Below are 25,723 nucleotides of genomic sequence, written 5' to 3' on the forward strand. Positions count from 1 at the left end.
TGAAAGCAGAGAAGCACTTCAGCATGTTTCTCTGGCTTCATGTTATTCGTTAATTACATAGTGTGCGGTGAGCAGTTGATTGACTCATTAGTGACTCTTATTAGTACCTGGAGCTGCGTTTCAACCGGACAGTCAGAACCATGTGCTCCGTGGCTGCTTCATTTCAAATGGTAAGTTCATCGAATTAAACACCGACACGTGTCTCAGCGATTGCTCTGTGGAAATGCCCTAAAAAAACTGAGCTTCACCGTATAAGATCTTGAAACGGCGGAGGGGGGGGGGGGGGTAATGGCAGGCTCGGCTCGCCGTTGTTGGTGACACACAAGCGGGCGTCGTGACGACTATAGCCAAAACTGAAACGGAACTTTACCACATAACAGGCTGAAGGCCAACCACTGCACAGAATGTACCCTTATCACTCGTGTTTTGCGGAAAGCTTTTTGAAACAATTCACATACCTGCATAAGTGTCACACAAAAGGCATACGCCTCTCGTTTTCGACGAATCAGGGGAGAGAACGACGTCATTAGGGATGATGGTGGGCTAGGAGCCTGTTATGCGGTGAAGTTTCACCACCCTTCACAACAGCGAGCCCTTTCACCATCACCACCACCACCTTCAGCACCCTCTGTTTTAGGGGTCTAACACGCTCACGACTAGCCTCACGAGCCGCGGTTACATGAACGCGACAGCAACGGGTCCAGTTGGTTTATCGCAGCAAATCCGCTCTCATTAGGCCGTGCACTCTTAAAAATGAACTTCACCGCATAGCACGCTCCTAGCCAACAGTCATCTGGAATGATATCGTTATCTGCCCTGATTTGTTGAAAACGGGAGGCGTACGCCTTTTTTGTGTCAATTATGAACAGCATAAGTGTCACAAAAAGGCGTACGCCTCCCGTTTTCAACAAATCAGGGCAGATAACGATATCATTCGAGATGATGGTTGGCTTGGAGCGTGCTACGCGGTGAAGTTCATTTTTAAGAGTGTGCAAACGAATCTTCTAAGGAGCATTGATGTGAGGAGGTGCGATAAGTCAACTCGACCCCTTTCTGTCGGGTTCATGTAACTGCGGCTACTCAGGACCACATTGTTCTGTCTCCTGGATTGTTGAAATGTTGAAAATGATGGGGGGGTGTACACCCTTCTGTGACGATTTGTACATATATATCAATTACCCCAATAAGGCGTACACCCCACTCTCTCTTCAAATTATGGGCGGTGTATCATTGGACGTTGGTTGGCGCAGAATGCGTGATGCGGTGAAGCTCAGCCTTATCGTTTTCGATTTGCGGGGCGTACGCCTTTGTACGACAATTAACAAAGGTGCAAATTGTCAAAAAAGGCACGCGTCCTTCCCCCTCCTCAAACATGAACATGAAGTTATAACAAAAGTGATGTAAACGAATGCGAACATTTATTTTCGATATCGTCCCAGATAATCTACATGGCAATTGTCCTGTACGGCCCGGCCCTTGCACTTCAGCAGGGTAGGTTGTTGCTGCCTCTGTGGAATACAAGTAGATTTTCATTGAATTTTGATTGGTTTTTCAGTGACTGGAATTAATCTCTGGGCATCCGTGGTCTCAATTGGAGCCGTGTGCACTTTCTACACAAGTATCGTAAGTTTCTACATTTGGCTCGATATGTCGAGAGATCCCCTTCACCTGCATCGACAGCCTGTTCCATTCCACATAACTTGTAAAAAAAAGCAACATAAAAGTAAATACCGATTTACTCGCATAATTAACGCATTCCATCCTGTCTACGGCGCTACGTTCTTGGATAAAACATGTGCGTTAATTATGCGAGTAAATACGGTGTTTGGCCGAAAAATATGTGGTCAACGGTATTTATCTTCACAGAGATCTTGCCACCTGCTATAAAAGTAATTATCGAGGTTCAAAACAAGAAATTGAATTTTTCGGAATTATGTCATGAAGTTTGCCAAGTTGAAGCAAAGAAAGCAACATTTTACTCCTTCCTCCTTACACTCTTAAAACAAAGCTTCACCACAAAGCACGCTGAAGGCCAACCATGCACTCTTAAAAATGAACTTCACCGCATAGCACGCTCCTAGCCAACCATAATCCCGAATGATATCGTTATTTGGCCTGATTTGTAGAAAATGGGAGGCGTACGCCTTTTTTTGTGACACTTATGCTGTTCATAATTGTCACAAAAATGGCGTACGCCTCCTGTTTTCTGCAAATCAGGGCAGATAACGATATCATTGAAGATCATGGTTGGCTAGGAGCGTGCTATGCGGTGAAGTTCATTTCTAAGAGTGTGTTACAGAGTGATACTTGTATCACTCTTGGTTTGTCGAAAGCGCGGGGCGTACGCCTTTTTGTGACAATTAACATTTCTGCATAAGTGTTACAAAAAGGCATACGCCTCCCGTTTTCAACAAATCAGGGGAGGGAACGATGTCACTCGAGCTGATCGTTGGCTAGGAGCGTGCTATGTGGTGAAGTTCATTTTTAAAAGTGTAGGAACCTTGTAAGGAGAACAGAGTGTGGCAGCGTAGTTGGCACGACCTGTTCAGCGACGTATTCTCACGCCGCGTTTTATTGGAGGTAAGAACTCCTATCTGCATGCATTTAGTTACGGGTTTAATAGATGTAATATTGTTCTTCTAGGCTTCGTAATTCTATTTACAATCTATTGTCCAATTCTTCTTCTTCGTAACTTGTGCAGCGTTAATACAAAAACGCACTCTCTTTTGTATTCGGGCGAGTACACGCACCGCCGTCCAGATGCCTCTATCCGTCGTTACGTCATCTGAAGAATTGTAGCACCCAATCAGACGCCAACGCGGAGGTACACATAACGTTCTGCTTTACCCTCTTCAAGATGAGCTGGGGGGGGGGGGGGTCGAGGTAGATGAGCTTCACTGCATGGCACGCTCCTAGCCAACCATCATCCAGAATGACAACGTTCTCGTCTCTGATTTGTTGAAAATGGGAGGCGTAGCCCATTTTGTAGCCGCGCATAATAGGCTTCGCCTCTCGTTATCAACAAATCATGGGCGACAACGTTGTCATTCGGGAAGATGGTTGGCTAGCAGCATGCTATGTGCTGAAGATACGCACCTATCAAATTCACCTATACAAAAGGTGTCACAGACAACACGTTGAAATCGACGTTTGGAGCCGACTTAGTCGGCGGGCTCGCTTGGTACAGTTCATAGCTCCTTTAAGGCAGACGGGGTAAATCAAAACACATACTCATAGCTTTCCTCGAACAGCGTTAGTCGTGACGTTCCACACCTTGCGAGACCAACTACGACAAACAGCCTCGTACCACCATCCCCGGATCGTGCTTCCTTGACCTCATATTGCTTGGACAAGTAGTTTTGTTGTTGGTATTCTTTTTTTGCATGTTAGATGTTACACCCTGCATATGATGTACTCTTAAAACAGAACTTCACCGCGTAGCACCTGTGCGCCAAACATTACCACGAATTATAGTATCATCGCTTCCGATTCTGAGAGAGGGGCGTACTCTTTTTTGTGGCAATTTGGATATAGGATAATTGACAAAAAAAAAAGCGTACGGCCCCTCTCTCTTCGAGTCAGAAGCGATAATCCTATCATTCTTAGCAATACACTCTTAAAAATTAACTTCACCGCATAGCACGCTCGTAGCCAACCATCATCTCGAATGATATCGTTATCTGCCTTGATTTGTTGAAAACGGGAGACGTACGCCTTTTTGTGACAATTATGAACAGCATACGTGTCACAAAAAAGGCCTAAGTGAGTTCATTTCTAAGAGTGTAGTTGGCGCGCAGCAGGCAAACCTCACACTGTTATACTCTACGACACTCTACACTACTCTACTGGCGCGCAGAGTGCTATGCGGTGAACTTATCTTTTTAGAGTATGGGCAACGCTGTCCTGAATGGCATCGTATATACATCTTTTTGTGACACTTATGCACTATAAAACAGAACTTCACCGGATAGCACGCTCTGCGCCAACCATTACCACGAATGATAGTTATCGCTCGAAGAGAGAGAGAGAGGGGGGGTTATAGTTCTAAGAGAGAGAGAGGGGGCGTACGCCTTTTTGTGTCAATTTGGATATATGATAATTGACACAAAAAGGCATACGCCCCCCTCTCTCTTCGAATCAGAAGCGATAACCTCTCATTCGTGGTAAGTTGGCACACATCCTGAAACGAAACGGTGAAGTTCTGTTTTTAGAGTCTGTAGCTGTTAATTGTCACAAGAAGGTGCACGTCCTGCACTTTCTACAAATCAGGAATCATGACAGTATCACGCTGTCCAGTAGTTGGCTTCCAGTGTGGCATGTGGTGTGGTGTGGTGTGTTTTAAGACCCCTCTAGACCTTTGCACTCCCCGACGGACTCACGCACCCTCTACGCATCTCCACCCTTCATCCTCCACCCGTTTTTTGGCTATAGTCACGACTGGCCAACAACGGCGAGCCGATTCTATCATTACCCCCCTCCCCCTGTTTTAAGAGTGAGTATGGGAAATAATCTGGACCTTTACACCTGTATCCAGGGTGGCATCAAGGCTGTAGTTATGGCTGACGTAGTCATGAGCGCCATCAAGTATGTCTCTATCTTTCTCGTGGCTATTAAAGGAGCCGAAGACGTAGGCGGGGCTTATGAAGTCTTCAGGAAAAGTTACGACGGTGAAAGACTTCGCGTGAATGAGTGAGTTTTACTTTCTTGCACGTAGAATATATTCCTTAAGTAGGGACATTATGATGCATTTTGTGAATCTGGTTTCAGTTTCTCACCAGATCCAACTGTGAGACACTCGATCTGGTCACTGACGATTGGAGGAACTTTTCTGTGGCTGAACCTATATGCAGTCAATCAAGGTTGGGTCCAGCGTTACCTCAGTATGCCAAGTGTAGAATCTGTCCGACGGTAAGTATGATGTTGTAGTTCTACCTTGGACATCTTCTGATGTAACCCCATAATGCTAACCGAAGGAAACCGTTGCGCCCTATGAATTCGTTGAAGGCTTCGCTCGCAAACTGCGGTCTCTTGCCGAAAAGTAGCGAAATGTCGGAACGGCTAAACACACTCTAAAAACGAGAGCTTCGCCGCATAGCACGCTGTGCGCCAACCATTACCGCGAATGATAGTGTTATCGCTTCTGATTCGAGGAGAGAGTGGGGAGAACGCCTTTTTGGGGCAATTTGGATATATGGTAAGTGCCACAAAAAGGCGTACGCCTCCCTTTCTCCTCGAACCAAAGCCATAACCGTATCGTTCGCGGCAGTGATTAGCGCACTACACTCTTAAAAATGAACTTCACCACATAGCACGCTCCTAGCCAACCATCATCCCGAATGACAACGTTCTCGCCGCTGATTTGTTGAAAACGGGAGGTGGAGCCTATTTTGTTCCCATTATGCACGGCACAGAATAGGCTCCGCCTCCCGTTTTCAACAAATCAGGGGCGAGGACGTTGTCATTCGGGATGATGGTTGGCTAGGAGAGTGCTATGTGGCGAAGTTCATTTTTAAGAGTGTACGTGCATGCGGTGAAGTTCTGTTTTTAGAGTGCAGAGTGCGTAGTTCTTCTATTGTGCCAGCACTCGACATCCTTTTCACTGGAAACCACTACAATCTAGCATAATACGTATCCATCTGTCGGCCTGTGTCTGTGGCAAAGTCGTCGTGGTCCACGTGGACCCAGCATCAAGACGTCCGACGCGTCCGGGCCTCCGTCCCAGACTGGATAGAATATCGCCACCGACAATAACGATATCGGTGCAGACCTTTACTAGCCAGCTGTGCCACCGCTTCACCGAGGCGCCTTCTATATAGTGCCGGACATTGTAAGAACTGCTAAATAGCGAGCGAACTGGTGACTTCGTCTGTGTGTGTCTGTTCTCGTAGTCCCCTTGACTCCAAGTTTTACCGTCCTGAACATCAATTACCGTGATTACCGGAATAATTACCTGGCATCCCACGTCGCGTGATCGGCACCTATTTTCTCTTTAGTAACCATTAATCGGGTCATGCCAACAGAAAACGAAAATCAAAATCTTTTGCTGGACTAGGTACTTTTCACATGCAATCTTACATGCAGTCCTAGAAGAAGAAAAAAGTGTTGCTTGTACTGCTTAGAGGAATTCCCCGCCTTGGTTCTCACGAACCTTTTACAAGACTTCGGTGAATGTACTGTCATCAAACGTAATTATATCTAAAGGCGGATTCTTAGGGATTTTTTTTGTTTGTCTTTTACAGGGCTCTGTGGATAAACCTGTTTGGAGTTGTGTTCCTTCAGACTGCCCTCTGTTTTGTAGGATTAGTAATCTATGCCACGTACAGCGACTGTGATCCATTATTAACCAGAAGAGTGACTGCGCCTGACCAGGTAATGATTCTAATTGGACACGCCATCGGTAGCCAGGGTTTCGAACAGGTGCGCTTCAGGTTTGAGGAAAGTAGTTCCTCCCTCATTCACTTGCAGGGTAAAAGAAGGACGTTTCCCATAGTAGATCGAACAATGGAAACAACACTACGCATTTTACGTTGCGGTTTGAAGCGGTTCACGCTCGTACGTCTAAAAAAGAAACAACGCGAATGACGTCAAAAGAAACCACGTTTACTTTTCGGAAAAAGAAAATTTAGCGAACAAATCTTTTTGAAAGTGTGAATTGAGCGAAGTGAGGATTGTTCATTTAGTAACAGAAGTTCACCACATGACACACTCATGAACAACCAGCACTGAAAATGATATCGTTCTGTCTCCTGATTGTTGAAAACAGGAGGCGTACACTCTTAAAAATGAGTTTCACCGCATAGCACGCTCCTAGCCAACCATCATCTCGAATGATATTGTTATCTGGCCTGATTTGTTGAAAACGGGAGGCGTACGCCTTTTTTGTGACACTTATGCTGTTCATAATTGTCACAAAAGAGGCGTACGCCTCCCGTTTTCAACAAATCAGGGCAGATAACGATATCATTCGAGATAATTGTTGGCAGGGAGCGTGCTGTGCGGTGAAGTTCATTTTTAAGAGTGTACGCCTTTTCTGTAACACCTTACACTGTTGAAACAGAACTTCACCACATAGCACGCTCCTAGCCAACCATCATTCCGAATGATATCATTCTGTGCAATGATTTGTTGAAAATGAGAGGAGGCGCCTATCTGGGACAGATTATCTTGTCCCAGATAGGCGCCTCCCCCCTGTTTTGAACAAATCATGACACAGAATGATATCATTTGGTATGATGGTTGGTTAGGAGCGTGCTATGTGGTGAAGTTCTGTTTTAACAGTGTACGTAAACGCAAAGTGTTACAAAATTGGCGTACGCCCCTCGTCCTCAGCAAATCAGGAAAACAACCGCCGGGATTCGAACCTGAGAGGTAATAATGATTACTTATTATTGGTTGGACTGGTAACCGACCACCCATATAAAATAACGACCAGAAAACTAACGGTGATGTCACATGGCTCACCCCCAATGGATCATTGCCATATTCGCGTCGCCCCAAGCGGCGAAATGTCGAATGTCATTTTTTCCACCAGTAATCATGGCGGTGCTCATAGGGACTGGCACGTCGCGTGGGAAAATAGCGAGAGAAGAGTGCAAGAAGAATGCGGAAAGGGCGAAAGCTGTCTTCAACTTCGCGAAAAAGTGCAACAGGCAGTGTAAAGGTGCTCGTGTAAACTGCATGGTGAACTCCATCATCATCTCTGTTCTTCTCTGGTCATCATCTCTTAGCCACTTCGACTTCGTCGAAACTTACATCCCCATTTTTTTCTTTATCACATCATCATCGCAACAGGTAGTGTAAAGGAGTGCAAACGAAGTGCACGACAGGTGCTGCTCTCGTGCAACGTTCACTGAGCCCAATCGAATAGAAAAGTGTAAGTCTCAGATAGTGTCTCACAGACGTCTGCACTGCATCGCAAATTCCTGAGCAATTATTGTCTATAAATTGGCTCGAGGAGTAAAAACAGGCTCATCTTAACAAAAATTGATTGCCGGTATGCTCCATATCGATGATAAAACACCGCCAAAAATGGCAGCTACCCTATTCACGTCGTCTGCTCCATGGCGCATGAAACGTTGCACGAACGTCGGAGGCGGTGCAGCATTTTCGTGAACTCGTCCTGCACTACCGCTGCACTTTTTCAAATCGAATTTTCGAGTATAGTGCAAAGGTGCACCTCCGCTGGATCGAATACAGGGAACTTGCACCGTTTGCACTAGTTCAGAAAGTGTAGCCCAATCGAAGACAGCTAGTAATTAGGAGTACAAAGCGTCGTAAAGTCTCGGCGTCAAACGTCCACGTAACCTTGAAGCCGACGATCTCCCCCCAACTAACATGGCGACCGCCTGCAGGTGGCTACGCATGCGCATACGTTTATTCGGAAAACGTTCATTCCAGCTTCACATTTCGGTGGAATATAGGGCACCTCCTCGCATTCCTTCCTACATGATTATGCACTTCCAACACCACCTAGAAACAGAAACTGATTGCTTAAACGGCGTGACCTAACAATTACGAGTCCGCCAATTACGACCATGCTTCCGGCAGCCGTAGCTATGGAGGCGAGCCGCCATCAGCCGCATGGCCATCCACTTGTATAACCACAGAAGGCCTATGCTCGAAGTCGTCTGCGGCGAATGTGTACGTGCGAAGGAGTGCGTGTACCTAGGTGACCGTCCTCGGTACCTCAGCCGGTAACGTGCTGGCTTGCTGAGCTCAAGATAGCGGGTTCGATCCCGGCCGAGGGCGGTAGCAATGTGGGGGAGGTAAACATTGCTTCTAGCACCGTGTGTCCGAGCTTTCCGGCGCACGTCAAAAGGACCCCAGGTGGTCTAAATTATCCGCAGTCCCACCCTGCGGCACGAGCAACATGTCGCCACACTGCGCATACGTGTAACATCAGGGTACCATTATTATATTATTAGTGTATCTAGGTGGTGTTGGCACTTCAGGACGAGAAAATGAAATTACTGAGGCTATACTGAGGCGTACCAATCTAACGCCCAAGCACCCAAGAGTCACGAGAGTCCAGTATTTGACGAAAAATTGGATGTGTGTCTTCGGGTTTCGGAGCTTCTAGTAAAGTTACAAAAGTTCAACAGAAAGCATTATTCACTGCCTGCCATGCACAAAAATATATTCTCCTAGTGTGAACGAAAATACGCATTAAATGCGAAATAAATCGCAAAAAAATCTGGTCCCACCATCCTGACTTGATAGCAGTCAGCCTCCGTAACGACCTGCGACATTAAAATCTCTAGTTCTGCAATTGCAAATCTGTAGCTGCAAAGACCGTTATATTTTCATAAGCTACCATGCGACTTATAGTGGTCAACTTAACAGCCAAGACGCCTACTAATGACGCTATGAATTGCATTGTTGTGCAGCTCAGTCCCATGCATGTGATGGACTCCTTAGGTGCCTATCCTGGAATAACCGGACTATTCGTCTCTGGGATATTCAGTGGTGGACTAAGGTAAGAGAAATTTGAAGGAACCGGGCTGTTTACGTTTCGCTCACTTGGAGTGAACGTTGAACAGTGAACAGTGAACGTTCCCAGTGCAGTGTCGGCCAGTATCAGTTCCCTGGCGACAACGACAACAGAGGACATCGTTCGAGGTTACATAAAACGGGATCTGAGCCTCAAGGCTTCGGCAGCGCTCGTCAAACTGTTCAGTAAGTGGCCATAAAATCGCTCGAGAAAACTGCCTCAAAACTCAAGAATAAAATGCCTATTTCCCCCATATCTATGCGGTGAAATCTGTCATGTACACGGAAATATGAAACCCTGAAGTGGGGCACGATGCTGACACACAGTAAATAATGTTGGTGTACGGAGAAACGCCCCCCTGAAGGATTCATGGGACCGCTCATTCCAACGCAGTGCACGTCCCGCAGTCTCTAAACAGAACTTCACCCCATAACGCGTTCCTAGCCAACCATCATCCCGAACGACCCATGAATAGAAGACGAGAGGAGTACGTTTTTTGTGTGACATTTATGCAGTCTTGTTAGTTGTCACAAAAAGACGTACGCCCCGCTTTTCCCGCAAATCAGGAATGATAACAATATCGTTTTGTGCAGTGATTGACCTTCAGTGATGTGATGAAGTTCTGTGAAGTTTCTTGAGCAACAACACAGCGTGCGTTCCGAATGCCGCGTTATCCCACGGGGCATAGAATCATCGTCACAGCCAGATAGACTGATGATGATGATGATGATAATGATTCGAGTTTTTATGGCGCACAAGCAACTGAGGCCATAGTGCGCCAAGACAATGGTGGTTAGTGACTAGGTAAAAGCAGAAAGATTAGACTCAAATTAGCATTTCAGAAAGGTTCAAATATAAAATATGATACATGGTAAAGCTGGGTAAAATTATATAGCATTTAAATAGCCAATATCTTTAAACTAGTTATAAATTCTCATGAAGGGTAGAAGGGGCTCATCACCCAGCAACAAGGCTGGGTGAAGTGGCAACTGATATATGTAAAACTCTTGAAAGTGAGCATGACGATGAGGTTCATGTACAGGGCATGTGATTTGGATGTGCAGCACAGAGAGCTGCTCCTTACAGTGCGTGCATTCCGGTGGTTCCTCCCGGTGCAGTAAAAAGCCGTGTGTGAGGTGCGTGTGTCCTGTGCGTAAACGACTATAGCACCACTGCATGTAAATGATTCTTAAAACTATAGGGTTGGTTCCCAAAATTGTGTTTTTTGACAACCAAAGCTTGTTGTTTTCTCGTGTAGCCCACTCTCGTTGCCGCTTTACATTAATTTTCCTCCTCAGGACGGACCTAAGGTCCCGAGAGGGCCAGATAGGGCACTGACAGTATACCTTGCACGTCCCCGTGTGTAGATATATTTCTCTGGTGTATCGCCATATTTTCGAAGAACAACAACTACAGCTACACGCATGACGATGGGATGAGGCACTTCCGTAGGGTACATTGAATATCAAAACAATGAAGCTTTCTATACTATGTTTCTTACTCCCAAGCTTTCGTATAGCAGTCTATATTTCTTCAGGTATACACGAAGAAATGTAGACCGATAATAAAAGCTACATGAAAGCAGGATAAATATAAAGCAGGATAAAGCAGGAGTGGAAGATCTGCATTGGTTAGGCGTCCTATTTTACAGCAACACCGCTCCGAAGGCGGTTGGAGTCTACCACACGTTTCCATGAAAGATGAAAGTCACTGAAAAGGTTAGCCAGCTGTAGGACTCGAACCCACATCTTCTGGATTGCCGGCATTCAGTTCCTTCATGTTCACACGTTTCCACTTTCTGTAACTTACTCGCCTTGCGTGCTGTCCTTTAAACTCTCGATGACGTCCACCACCCTGCATGCGTGCTAGCTTTGTTCTGGCGGGGACACTTTCGGAGGACCCTTCTTCCGAGGGGTCTCGGTAATATCACGGTCCTTCTATGCAAGAAGGATAGATTCTAGATAGTCTAGATACTAGATTCTCTGCTATCTAGATGGACCGTGGTAATATGTACCTACCCCACCTTTGTTTCGCCTTCGCGTTTCTACCGTGTTGTGGTAGATCTGTTTAAGCGGGTGAAGGACCAAGCGCCAAATGTCGCGATCGAGACCACTGCTGTGTCGCGGATTTGTGAGTTGATCAATGTTGTTGAGGTATGTAGTAATCATTAGTCTCAGTTGGGTTTAACTTGGAGAGACGCTGGTTCAGTTTGTCTTCCAGAGATGGTGCGTGAATTTTTATAGAAAGAAGCGTGGGGAGTCCTCCCTACACAGGACCACATAGGGAGTTGGGCTTGGGACCAGCAGCTCCTTGTGTGCCAACTGCCGCTCTGTGGAAACGATCCTGCACGTTCTTGAAGAGTGCGTCGTTGCTAAGACATTTTGGTCCTTAGTTTGTCGGGTTTTCGCCTTTAAGCGCCGCGTGGAGAGGCGCGTCTCCAACAGGTTTTTGTTGTTAGTGGTATCTTTTGCCCGCTTCGTGTTGTGGCGCAACAGGTGCAGGGCCGTCGCCGAGAGTCGCAGCATACGTGTGATGTTCCCTCTTATCTGGTCGTTGCACAAGTATATTGTGGTGCACTGAGAGGCACAGTTGATTGGTGCTAGGTGAAGTAGAGTTCTTGCGCCGTTGGTCTACTCGTTATATTTCTCTGAGGAACGGTCGAGTGGTCGTGCATGTTTACTGGTTTCCCTAGGTTTATCCGATAGTGAGCGTTTTAATGTAGCTGCGTCTGCCTTGTAGTATCTACCTGACTAATAAACAACTTCCTGATCAGCAGGTTAAACATAGAAAGCTGAATTGTTTTATATTTATTGTGCCTGCACCATTGAGGACGTGACTTCGACTCAATGTATACTCTAGAGGGATGCCAAAAACGGAGGCCAATTACTTAAGGTTTCTCTGATGTCAGACTTTTAGGCTTTATTTGTTCGAACGGCTATCACGGCTTTTTTTTATGCAAGAATGTGACACACACAAATAACCAAGGAACTCTTAATTGACATTTCGTCGCTTACTTCACTTCCTTCCGCATTTCTTGAGCGTGAAGGCGCGTTTTTTTACCTGTACAGCGGCCTTCCCCACACATACGTATCTATATTTGTTGAAGAGCGCTGCACAAGATGCCCCTGAACCTCCTTTTGATGTTTTTCTGTACGATTGAAACGCATTTCGTTTAATTTTTTATGCAATAACTATCTACAATGAGGAGAATTGTTTTTCAGGAAGAAGTAGCTTTTGCCGAGAAATGTATGTGTAATTCCCACAGTGTTCCCGAGAAAGAAGCAAATGCAAGTTGTTCATACAGTACACCAATGTTGTTTCCATTTCTCCAAGTGAAGTCAGTGCAGAAAAGGGTGCTATGAAAGGGTGCCTAATGTCGTTGCCTGGGTGTATGACCTGGAGATAAGCTTTAGAGCGACGTCGCTTTTCTTACGGAGACGTCCGAGTTTGAAATATCTTGCGCTCAAGTCTTCTTAGCAGAAATCGGTAGTGAACTCGGTCGGAACAATGCCCTGAACAACAGAATGAGCGAGAAAGTTCCGATCCCTTTTCATATAGTCCATGACTGTAGAGGAGAATATTATTAGTGTTTTAATACCGTCACTGTGAGCATAAGGATGTAACTTGAAACTTGTCTTCCCTCAAGCGGTGCTCTTCGCGGTGGTCATCGTGGCAATGGTGTACGTGGCTCAGCTCATGGGAGATGTACTGCAGGTAGAAATCCTCTCCGCATAATCCTTTCTGCTTCCTATACTCCCGTTGCGATATATTCAACGCGACCGAGGCAAGGAACGGCAATTGACGAACGTTGAGAGGTGTGAGTTTGGTTCCCACCAGTGATTCGCTGACTCTTCATCAACTGCCGTTCCTTGGATCGTTGCTTCGGCGTTGTTGAGGCTTAAATATTGTGTTTGTCCTCTAATTGTTAATTCGGTCCTGGCAATTCGCGTTCCTACTTGCGTAACGGTTACATGACATGTTGTCGTTTCAGGCAGCCCTTTCTGTAGTTGGCATCGTTGGGGGTCCCACAGTTGGAGTATTTACGCTGGGAATGTTCGTGCCCTTCGCAAATTGTCTTGTAGGTAAACACTTTGACACTCCGCATAGTTCTGCACCCACATGATGATGGTCCGCCGAAACTTCTTTCTTCTTTCCCACATGTTCGGGGGCTTTTGTTAATGCATAAATAGATTCATTCTAAGGCATCAAATCGGGATTTACGTGGTGCAGTTGCATGGCATCACGACGCTCTCATGGGAGAATGGGAGCGAATTGCAGTGGGTGGGAGAGAGTGTGCTTTCTTTGCAACAGATTCTGATTTACCACTTCTACACTCTTAAAAATGAACTTCACCGCATAGCACGCTCTTAGCCAACCATTGCCACAAATGATATCGTTACCTGCTCTGATTTGTTGAAAACGGGAGGCGTACGCCTTTTCTGTGACAATTATGAACAGCATAAGTGTCACAAAAAGGCGTACGCCTCCCATTTTCAACAAATCAGGGCAGAGAACGATGTCATTCGATATGTTGGTTGGATTACAGGTGAAGTAACTGCCGTTCCTCTAACGGTCTTAGGTTTGCCGTCTGCCTACACTCATAAAAATGAACTTCACCGCATAGCACACTACTAGCCAACGATCATCTCCAATGATATCGTTATCTGACCTGATTTGTTGAGAACGGGAGGCGCACGCCTTTTTTGTGACACTTATGCTATTCATAATTGTCACAAAAAAGGCGTACTCCTGCAGTTTTCAACAAATCAGGGCAGATAACGATATCATTCGAGATGATGGTTGGCTAGGAGCGTGCTATGCGGTGAAGTTCATTTCTTAGAGTGTAGGGTATCACACTCTGAAAACAGAACTTCATCGCTTAGCACGCTGTGCGTCAACCATTGCCACGAATGATACACTCTTAAAAATGAACTTCACCGCATAGCACGCTCCTAGCCAACCATTATCACAAATGATATCGTTATCTGCCCTGATTTGTCAAAAACGGGAGGCGTACGCCTTTTCTGTGACAATTATGAACAGAATAAGTGTCACAGAAAAGGCGTACGCCTCCCGTTTTCAACAAATCAGGGCAGATAACGATATCATTCGAGATGATGGTTGGCTAGGAGCGTGCTATGCGGTGAAGTTCATTTCTTAGAGTGTAGGGTATCACACTCTGAAAACAGAACTTCATCGCTTAGCACGCTGTGCGTCAACCATTGCCACTAATGATACACTCTTAAAAATGAACTTCACCGCATAGCACGCTTCTAGCCAACCATTATCACAAATGATATCGTTTTCAACAAATCAGGGCAGATAACGATATCATTCGAGATGATGGTTGGCTAGGAGCGTGCTATGCGGTGAAGTTCATTTTTAAGACTGTAGGTTTATCACTTCTCATTCGAAGAGAGAGAGAGAGAGAGAGAGGGGGGGCGTAACCCTTTTTGTGGGAATTTGGACAAGTCTTCCAATCAGAAGCGGTAACCCTATCATCCGTTGCAGTGGTTGGCGCACACTGTGCTATGCGGTGAAGTTCTGTTCTTAGAGTGTGGTAGGTATACACGCTTGAAAATGAACTTCACCACATAGCACGCTCCTAGCCAACCATCATCCCGAGTGATCATTGTGACCCCATTATCATTCGGAATGATGGTTGGCTATAGGAGCGTGCTATGCAGTGTGTGTTTTACAGTGTATACGTATGCAAGGACAAAAGCATGAGGTACACTGTTAAAACAGAACTTCACCACATAGCACGCTCCTAGCCAACCATCATTCCGAATTATATCATTCTGTAGATTGATTTGTTGAAAATGGGAGGAGGCGCCTATCTGGGACAGATTATCTTGTCCCAGATAGGCGCCTCCCCCCTGATTTGAACAAATCGGGACACAGAATGATATCATTCGAAATGATGGTTGGCTAGGAGCGTGCTATGTGGTGAAGTTCTGTTTTAACAGTGTATGACTGCCTGCCAACAATACATGCGGGTACTATTATTCTACACGTGTAGAGAAAAGAAAAAGAAATGAAAGTTGTTCTGAAGTATTCGCAGTCTGATTTGTGATTTCAATTTGTAAGACTATTCAACATTTCAGCCGAACGTCAACTTTTTTGCACTTTTCAACGTCTGGGTTTGCTCAACAATTTGCTCAACAATTTTTTCAGACTTTACGATCCGATCGGTTTACGGTTGGTAGTTAAAACAAAAACCACACTTCGACCAGTCACGTATTTCTTTCTTAAAGGAGCAATGAGGTGACATTTATCGTGGTTCGAAGCCTCTCATTCGCCAATCTATCCATCGGGAGTCACCATGCAAAATATTTTCGTTCTGCGGTGTATTGTCACCATACGCAGCCAAATTTCCAAAAACAGTCAAAGAAAGCAGCCACGGACGGCCGACACGATCCTCGCGTGACATCGAAAAGTTCGCGTTCATTTCTTCTCTGTTTGTTTCTTCTCAGCTTACGCGCTGCTTATATATCCGCTTGAGCTGCGCAGGGTTACGTCACAAGTCACATGTCAGGGGAATAGGCTACGTCACGACTTACCCTCCTCCTTCCCTCATTCTCCGATTTGCTCTTTCCAAGAGTGGAGGAGTTTCGAAAGGTGTGCGGAACAGAGGCCTCGCGCGCGAGTTTTAGGGGCGCGTTCCTGGCAGCACGTGAGCACAGCAGTAACGCGGTGCCGCCCGTGCTTGTGCGATGAGTGGCGCTATGATGCTACGGTGCTCACGCGCTGCCAGGAACGCGCAACTCAGGTCACTTGCGCCCGGGACCTTTCACAAGACCCCATTTTATTCATTGCCGCAGACAAAAAAAAAAAAAAAAAAGAAGGGGGGGAGGTCACCTTATTGCTCCTTTAAGAGAAAAGCCACCGCTGTTGAACGTCGAAAAATGAAAATGCTCAGCTTATGTCTTTCTTTCGCACGATCTGCCTTCCTTCTCGACGCTGACAAGGGCGCCATTGTGGGTCTGATCACTGCAACTGGCACATTATGCTGGATTGCAGCTGGAGCCTTTATTCGACGACCGCTCGCCCACAGGCCACCCGTGTCCGTCGAAGGGTGCATCAACATTTACCGTAACATCACAGGTCTCAATTCAACAGTCTTACCGACCGTGGACGTGGACCTGCACAAGTGAGTTCAAAATATCTACTGCGTATACGTACGACAGTTTGTCTCTGCGCATGGGAGAGGGTAAAGTTTTGGAAGAATCACGTGACGACGTGTCTGTCCACTCACTAAGACAGCAATAAGGGGGTGTTCTTAGACCGACGTGGGTCCACAAAAGAAACCATGTGCGCCTCACCTTGAAATGTTACCCCCTTATTTGGGAGAGGGACCAATGAGGTTGCGCCGCGGTTAATAGGGGAAAGAGAGAAATTGGGGAGCTACGCAAATAGCTGACCTACTTGTATAGCGTGTTGGAAGAGGTTCACATATCATGCACGCGAGTGGAGACGAGTCATAACAGAAGCAAGCCCAGAGATAAAAACGGCAAGAAGTAAAGGAAAAGCCTCAGGTCAGGTCTTTCGAACAGGCACTGTTCTTCCAATGGGCCCATGTTATTTTATAACCGGTGTGAAAGCTCATTGGAACGTTCTAGTACACTCTAAATCATTTTACACTTTAAAGGGTGTAAATCAAAATGTTCATGGCGCACACCTTTTAAGGTGTATTTTAACACCCTCATGGCAATTGGGGTGTAAAGGGTGTAACGCCGAATAAAACTGCTGGGTTCGTGGCAATATGCTGGTAATTGTGTATTCACAATTACCAGCATATTGCATATAATCACATTGAGGTCCATATATGTATGCACATCAAAATGATTAAATGTGTGCAAACATGCACAGCCGACAAACAGACAATCATGTATGGCATGGCAGCTGTGCATGGCAATGAAGCATGGCAGCTGTATATAGCCTTTCGTGAAATTGTAGACCTCTCATGAGCAGGCACCTCCCCCATGTGCATGTTAATTACTTAGAACGTTGCATTTATTCGTTTCTTCAATGATTTGCAATGTGGTACCCACAGATATCTAACCCCTGTAAAATGCATTACACTGTTCATTAACCGCAACTCATCAGAATATTTGGTCCTCTCCTAGCTCGATGGTGTATGCGTTTCGAAGGGAAACTCTAGCATTTGAAAGTTGTTGCTAGAAAAACTCGAAATTTTAAGAACATAACCCTTTCATTAGCAAGAAGACATAAATTTTATCAAATGTATGTGTGGTCGCAACCCTGCATCAGAAATGCCACATCTACTGATGGTTCCAAGGAGATACTACTTCAACATGCCCCAGAAGCAATTCAGAGTTACATTCATGACCGTGATATTCACGTAGAATCTATAGTCTATGTGAAAAGTGCAGTTGGTAATGATAACACATTTGCTGGTGGCTGTGTTGTTGCAAAATAATCTTCCGAGGAGGACTTACCCGTGTTCGTTGAGATTGCAGGCATATATGTTATTAACTCTGATAAAATTTTTCTCATACAAACATTAACTGCAGTTGAGTATGATGAGCACTGTCATGTATTTGTTCTGTCTCGCAATGAGGAGCAACGTGTTCTAAGGAATTTAAGCACTATCTCAACAGATCTTCTAAATCTGCATACATTATCAGATGGTAGACGTGTTGTAAATCCAAACCACGCACTTTTGTAATGTAATTTCCCGTTCCCTGCTGTTGTATATATTTACTTTTGTTCATGTGAACGAAAATAAACATACTCCCTTTATACACCCAGGCGACACACTTATGACCATATTTCACCTGAGGGTGTAGTACACCATTGTTACACCCTCAGGAACTTCCAAAACAAAGTTGTAGGGTGTGAAAGGGGTGTGATCTTTGTTAATACACCTATTTTACACCTTTAAAGGTGTGAAACGATTTAGAGTGTAGTGGACTGATTGGCAAAAGGCAAGCCCATTAAATACGATTGTATAAACCGGCTCCTTCTTTGCAGTTCGGGCATCGAGTTTGCATACAAGCTCTCTTATCTATGGTACAGTCTGATAGGAGCATTCATTGTAATGGCCCTCGGTTCATTCATCAGTCTTCTTACAGGTGAGTGTTTCTTCATTCGTCAGGTCTTGTTAGGTTGCCATTTTGCTGTCTTGAAGCCGGTACTTCAGTTCGGTTCAGTGCGGTTATGAACTTAACAAGAAGAGAAAGAAAACAGGACACGCTGTGAATTCTAACAGGATTGCGGATTCGCTTCCGGCCGAAAGCGGTGTTAATGTGGGGAACCTAGACATCTAAAAAGGGGTGTCTCGCCACCATTGTACACCAGATCCTCGTCACTTACCAGGAATCTACAATAGCAGGTCATAGTATCATACTGCAGTGGATTCCGGGACATGCAGGCATTCGCGGCAACGAAGCTGCAGATGAGGCAGCGGACATAGCGCATATGACCTCAGCGCAATATATTGTGCCGTACTGAAAGGCAGATGCGACACACCTGTTGAGATCCGTCACACCGACAATCCTTCGGCAACAGTGGCTAGATTGTCAAGCTCAACCTGTTTCTCTTCGTCTACTCGTCTTCTTCGCCGAATGGATCCGGAGTTGAAGTTCAGTGTCCGACAAAGCCTTACTCCAGAGTGCAGTCACTTCTTCACCGATTTCGATTAAGCGTGCCGTACGGGCGTCAGTTTCTTCACAAAATTGGGAGGGCCAACAGAGCGAACTGCTTAACGTGCGCCGTTGTGGAGGACACAGAACACATCATTATCCATTGTAATAGACATGCTCCCCATCGTTCATCATTGCAGGCTGCTCTCGACCGACTGGACGATAGACCTTTTGACATTGTCAAGGTGTTAGGTGTCTGACCCTTCAGCAAGTTGACGTTCCGCACATGTTATCGCTTTCTATATAATTGTGGCCCCGCGGCTACGTTTTGGTGCACTATTAAAATAGAACTTCACTACATAGCACGCTCCTAGCAAACCACCAATGATATTCTGTGTCATGATCCGTTCAAAACAGGAGGAGGAGCCTATCTGGAACAAGCATAATGTGTCCCAGATAGGCCCCTCGTCTCATTTTCAGCAAATAAGGACACAAAATGATATCATTCCGAATGACGGTTAGCTAGGAGCGTGCTATGTGGTGAAGTTCTGTTTTAACAGTGTGGGTGCGTGTGTTACTACACGTTTATGTTTTTTTGCGTTGCAGAATTGGTCGGGTGCCGAATCCAATTTCTTCATATATATATTTTTTTTAAATTTACTTATCAACTCATCAACTAGACATCGATGAGATTTCACGTGGACGTAAAAGAGCACCAGGTGGCCGGGATTATCCTATGTCCTACACTGTTAAAACAAAGCCTCAGCACATAGCACGCTGAAAGCCAACTATTGTACAGAGTGATGCCTCTATTATTCGTAATTTGCACTCTAAAAGCAGAACTTCGCCGCAAAGCACGCTCTGCGCCAACCGTTGCTACGAATGATAGGGTTATCGCTTGCGATTCGAATAGACAGCGAGGCGTACGCCTTTCTGTGTTAATCCAAACTGACACAATCAGGCATACGCCCCACTCCCTCTTTCGAATCATAAGCGATAACCCTATCATTCGTGGCAATGGTTGGTGCAGAGCGTACTATACAGGGTGTTTCAAAAAACGTGTCATTCGGACTTTATAAAAAAACGGGGCGATGGAAAAATACGGGGTAAACGGCATTTGTGTGGCAACTGAATTTGCCATCTTGCAAAAATATTTTCATTTGATTTTATTTAAAATAAATTGAATTTCTTTAATTGAACTCCAAAATTTCCCAAGTCAACCTAACGTTTTTTTTACAGAATTAGAGAGCCTGTAGCGAACTTAGTCAGATCCACCAAGAAATCCGCTCGATATTGCAAATGGAACTGCCCAAAAAAAGTCCCGAAATTGAGGCTTCAAAGTTTCGGGTATTCAACGGCGCACGAAATCAGACGCAAAGATTTGTGGAGAGGAGGACTTGCTCCTGCCCACATGAAAGATAGAAGGTCGAAAAAAAAGCAGGGCGGGAAAAAAGAGGCGGAATCATTTTTGTTTGCCGCTTATCAACGTATGGTGGAATGTCACCCGCCTTGTTATCGGCGCGTCTTGTGCTGGACGCCGGTCCGGCGATAAACTGTTCTAGCTCCATGGGGGCAGGAACATGTCCTGCCCTTCGCGCATCTTTGCGACTGATTTGGTGCGCCGTTGAATACCCGAAACTCCGAAGCCTCAACTTCGGGACTTTTTTTGGGCAGTTCCATTTGCAATATCGAGCGGATTTCTTGGTGGATCTGACTAAGTTCGCTACGGACTCTTTAATTCTGTAAAAAAAACGTTAGGTTGACTTGGGAAATTTTGGAGTTCAATTAAAGAAATTCAATTTCTTTTAATTAAAATCAAATGAAAATATTTTTACAAGGTGGCAAATTCAGTTACCACACAAATGCCGTTTACCCCGTATTTTTCCGTCGCCCCGTTTTTTTATGAAGTCCGAATGACAGGTTTTTTGAAACACCCTGTATATGTGGTGAAGTTCTCTTTTTAGAGTGTGTGGAAAGCGCGGGGGTACGCCTTTTTGTGATAATTAACATACCTGCATAAGTGTCACAAAAAGGCGTACGCCTCCCGTTTTCAACAAAACAGGGGAGAGAACGATGTCATTCGGGATGACGGTTGACTAGCTCCGTGCTATGCGGTGAAGTCCTATTTTAAGAGTGCACCCTGCACTCTAAAAACTGAACTTCACCGCATAGCACGCTCTGCGCCAACCATTGCCACGAATGATAGGGTTATCATTTCTGATTCGAAGAGAGAGGGAGGCGTACGCCTTTTTGTGTCAATTTGGATATATGATAATTAATAATTGACACAAAAAGGCGTGCGCCTCCTTCTCTCCTCGAATCAGAAGCGATAACCCTATCATCCGTGGCAATGGTTGGCGCAGAGCGTGCTATGCGGTGAAGTTCAGTTTTTAGAGTGTGCGGCACAGATGTCGATACTGACGTACAGACATAAACTCTTAAAAATGAACTTCACATCATAGCACGCTCCTGGCCAACCATCATCCCGAATGACATCGTTCTCGACCCCGATTTGTCGAAAACGGTAGGCATAGGGCACATTTGTACAAAAAAGGCCACACCTCCCGTGTTCAACAAATTAGGGGCGAGAACGATGTCGTTCGGGATGATGGTTTGCCAGGAGCGTGCAATGAGGTGAAGTTCGTTTTTAAGAGTGTAGGTTACTCACTGCACGTGTAGAACCACTTAGATCACGCTACGCAAGACGACTTCACGACCATAGAGAACAACAGAGCCGCAAACCCTGAATCATTTAAAAGGCCACACAAATGGCCTCATAAGTTGACGTCGGCGAATCACTGTCCAGTGCTGCAATAAGTAGGGTTCCAGGTTTTCGGATTCATCGGAAAAATCCGAAAACCGGACGTGGCAGGCTCGGCCTCGTAGAATGTCGTAGTGGTTTGTGGGCACTAAGATTCATGTTTGTCCCAGTAGGGAGATACTCCATGTAGCGTCTGTTTGTGTCCATTTTATCCTCGTAGTGCACGTGGAATTATTGTGAAATCTCTTAGTGCTTGTGCATCAGCTACTTCCTATATGATATATAAATACATAGCTTTTGTAAGGACCGAATGCCACTTAAAGCCTGAACAAGTTCTCGTTAAATGTTGAATCTTATGCACGTTCTCATTACTTTACAGTTCGCTGTACAAGATCGGCTGCCGTAGACGAGAGATTACTTAGTCCATTTGTGAGCCGCCGGAAAATGAGATCTGCAGGAGCGAAAAAAGACGGCTGTGTGCGTACCCTTCCACTCTTTTGCTACAGTAATGTGCCTTCACCGCATAGCATCAACGTTATTTCGTATTGAACTAGTATATGTGTACATAAGCGGCTAGGCATTATATCAGACACAGGACAAGTAAACTTGTGACGGGTCACGTGACGCAAAAGAAGGCAGGAAGGTAGCCAACTGTACGACACAATCCAGCAGCTGAACAATTCAGAGGATTTGCGTTCTGACATATAGCATCGCACTATAGCGCGTAAAATGCTTGCAAAGCGGCGCTAGCGCTATAATTTAGCGGAAGTTCGGTGGTCGTTTCCGGTCTCTCCCATGATGGCGCCTCCGGAGTTCGACTACATGCGGACGAACAAGTTTCACCAATTGATTAAACAGAAAATTACCAAACATTTTGGATGACAAACTCACCGGTTCCAATGCGGTCGCCATGCCATGAAATGCGGAAGCAAAACAAATCCACGACTTCCGCGACGTCATCGCTGAAAGAGCTCCTCATTGGCCAACACGAATCTAGTGCTATTATTTGCGCTGAATCCCGTTCGAATCCCGGTGCCGGCTGTGCTGTCTGGGGTTTTTCTTGGGTTTTTCTCAGACGCTTTCAGACATGTGTCGGCACAGTTCCCTTACACTCTTAAAAATGATCTTCACCGCATAGCACGCTACTATAGCCAACCATCACCTCGGATGATATCGTTATGTGCCCTGATTTGTTGAAAACGGGAGGCGTACGCCTTTTTTGTGACAATTATGAACAGCATCAGTGTCACAGAAAAGGCGTACACCTCCCGTTTTAAACAAATGCCGGCAGATAACGATATCATTTGAGATGATGGTTGGTTAACAGCGTGCTATGCGGTGAAGTTCATTTTTAAGAGTGTAGAAGTCGGTCCAAAACGCACATTTCCCGCGGCGTCAGTCAGGACGTTGCCCACCTATGTGAGGCCGACAACGGCGAGCCTATAGGGTAGGGTGTAGTACTCAGGCACCATAGACGAGCCCTTTCACCACCACCACCTTGCGCTGAAAAAGTTGACACGAGCTCAACTCCAGCAAGCGCCATTTTTTAGCTGTTTGCAGAACTGCGACGAGGAAAATATAGCGCTATTTTCCAGCGTTACATAGCAAATCGCTATATGTCGCAACAGGCCTTTAGTCGTCACTGCTAAGTTGTTGCTGCTGGGGATCTCCTTGTCCGAAGACGACGATATTAACTATTCACGCTCACCTTCGTCACGCACCTGAACCAGCCATTAGATCATCGCTTCTTTCTCGGCCGTCCTATATCAGCCAATGAGTATGAGACTCCGGAGTGAGACTATGCCGTTAACTTGACGCCAACACAATAGGAATGGGATTAATCGGTTGTGTCGTTCTTGGTTTATGAGCGGAAGAAAGCGCAATTTAATACCCTAGTCACACGGCAAACTTAATGTATTAAACGGAATGGCAGTAACCTCACCTCCTAACCAACCATCATCCCGAATGACATCGTTCTCTCCCCTGATTTGTTGTTGAAAACAGGAGGCGTATCCTTTTTTGTGACAATTATGCATGACATAATTCTAACAGAAAAGGTGTTCGCCTCCTGTTTTCAACAAAGGGCTTCCTAATCAATCATAATCTCGAATGACATCGTTCTCTCGAACGATGTCATTCGAGATTATGATTGGTTAGGAGGTGAAGTTACTGCTATTCCGTTTAATGCATTAGGTTTGTCATGTGGCTGTGGTATTGGCCTTCCCACTCCTTCTCAAAAAGCGCGACAATGCGGAGAGGCCTCGGATTGGTCTCCTCAAACGATCTCCCGCGGTGAATGGACAAATTGTTTGCGGAGGCCAACGAGAGCCCGCTCCGCATTGCCGTCCTCCTTGAGAAGGAGAGGAAGAGGGAAGGCGGAAATTTCGTTTTTTCTATCGATCATAAATCATGCACGCCACAACTGAATAAAGTAACGGCATCTTTCATTAGGCGAGGAGAGATTTGTGCCCCTTGATTATGCCATCAGATCCACACTGCGGAAAAGCAATAGGAAAAATAAGACCACTGAGAGCAGTTACGGTGATGACCAACAATATTTTTGTCCGCGTCAACACCGCGAAGAAACTGTGGCTATGAGCGGCGTACAGACGTGGACAGATGGAGAGAGGAATGCGGGAAGGAGTGGGGACAGGGGGGTTAATATGCGTCCTGGCCCGACTTCAGGGTAGAGCCCTGCACCATCCGCGGATGGAAGCGGATATCCGCGGATATCCGCAAGCTACTTGCGGATTCGGATGAAAATTTCGAACTTTCTGCGGTGTGCGGATTGGATGCGGATGGCGCGAGGTCGGATGCGGATCGGATGCGGATACGAAGTCAGCGGATCGGTAGCGGATCGGATGCGGATATACCGCGTGCTGTAATTTTTCCACCAGCAATTTATTTGTATTGCGCTGCGACAGCGAGCGAACGCTCGGGTTCACCTTTGACCATGCACGGCCAAGACGGGAGAGAAGGCATTCTGGCGTCTCGAACCGCGCTAGCACCGACGAGGTAGCGTTCCACGCGTTACAGAAGGCTCTCCGTAACGCGTTTGTTGAAATGTTTACCTTTGCTGGTCGTCGTGAGTCGTTCCGTGACAGCATGGAGGCATCCGAAATTATACCAACATATGCTTCCGGCGGTCTTTACGCGTCCTTCGAAACGTGCGGATTTTGCGGATCGGATGCGGATGGTGCGCTTTGGTCAGCGGATCGGATGCGGATGTAAACTGTTGTGTGTGCTGCGGATGCGGATCGGATGCGGTAACGGTTGCGCGGATGCGGGTCGGATGCGGATGCCAAAAATGTCATCCGCGCAGGGCTCTACTTCAGGGGGTACTGTGCCGATATCCGTCTGGAAAGTCTGCCGGTAAGGAGATCACCAGCAGTAACTTTCTCTTTAATACAGGAATTTTCATCGAGCGAAGACTTCCTGAACGACAAGCCAAAGTCCGCAACCTCAGATATTTTCTTCATACCGCCACCAGAGGCTGGAACGACTTCGCCGGTATCGTAGTGTATGGAGAATGAAAAAGAAGAAGATGAAGGACAATATGGAGAAAAATAAATGTAACACTGCCTACTGCGTCACCATCACGTGTAATACGCATATCTGACGCATAATTCGTGGCTTTACATCAGGGACAACTATGACCACGAGCGACGTCACAGTGGTCGGTCCGTGGATTAAATTTGCCCCCTGAGGTCCTGTAACGTGCGCCGAAATCTTGGCACACGCTCCTTGCAGAGGACAAACTGTCCTAACACGTGCCATACCATAAAAAAATTTCGATGTGGGCACACGAAACATAAACACAGACAACTTAATTCACACCCTGCAATGAAGTCGCTGGTATATGCG

General features: G+C 45.9%; 1 protein-coding gene across 1 annotated transcript; it reads left to right on the plus strand.

The window, feature by feature from the left end:
• On the plus strand, nt 1–25,420 carry LOC135399563 (sodium-coupled monocarboxylate transporter 1-like). The gene is made up of 14 exons (XM_064631300.1): nt 1–170; nt 1,440–1,491; nt 1,556–1,623; nt 4,535–4,689; nt 4,768–4,908; nt 6,240–6,369; nt 9,387–9,475; nt 9,560–9,675; nt 13,137–13,204; nt 13,482–13,568; nt 16,462–16,643; nt 18,488–18,588; nt 22,239–22,336; nt 25,271–25,420. Exons 1-14 carry the CDS (start codon nt 141–143, stop codon nt 25,376–25,378), a joined length of 1,425 nt encoding a protein of 474 aa, XP_064487370.1. The 5' UTR covers nt 1–140; the 3' UTR covers nt 25,379–25,420.
• The last annotated feature ends 303 nt before the right edge of the window (nt 25,421–25,723 follow it).

The sequence above is a fragment of the Ornithodoros turicata genome, chromosome 1 (assembly GCF_037126465.1).
Source record: "Ornithodoros turicata isolate Travis chromosome 1, ASM3712646v1, whole genome shotgun sequence".
Taxonomy (NCBI): domain Eukaryota; kingdom Metazoa; phylum Arthropoda; class Arachnida; order Ixodida; family Argasidae; genus Ornithodoros; species Ornithodoros turicata.

Bases quoted from the DNA above. Each gene is read 5' to 3' on its own strand.
- LOC135399563 (XM_064631300.1), top strand. From the start codon at position 141: ATGTGCTCCGTGGCTGCTTCATTTCAAATG. The intron at 171-1,439 runs GTAAGTTCATCG...ATATCGTCCCAG, and splicing joins TGGCTGCTTCATTTCAAATG to ATAATCTACATGGCAATTGT. The intron at 13,569-16,461 runs GTAGGTAAACAC...GACGCTGACAAG, and splicing joins TGCCCTTCGCAAATTGTCTT to GGCGCCATTGTGGGTCTGAT.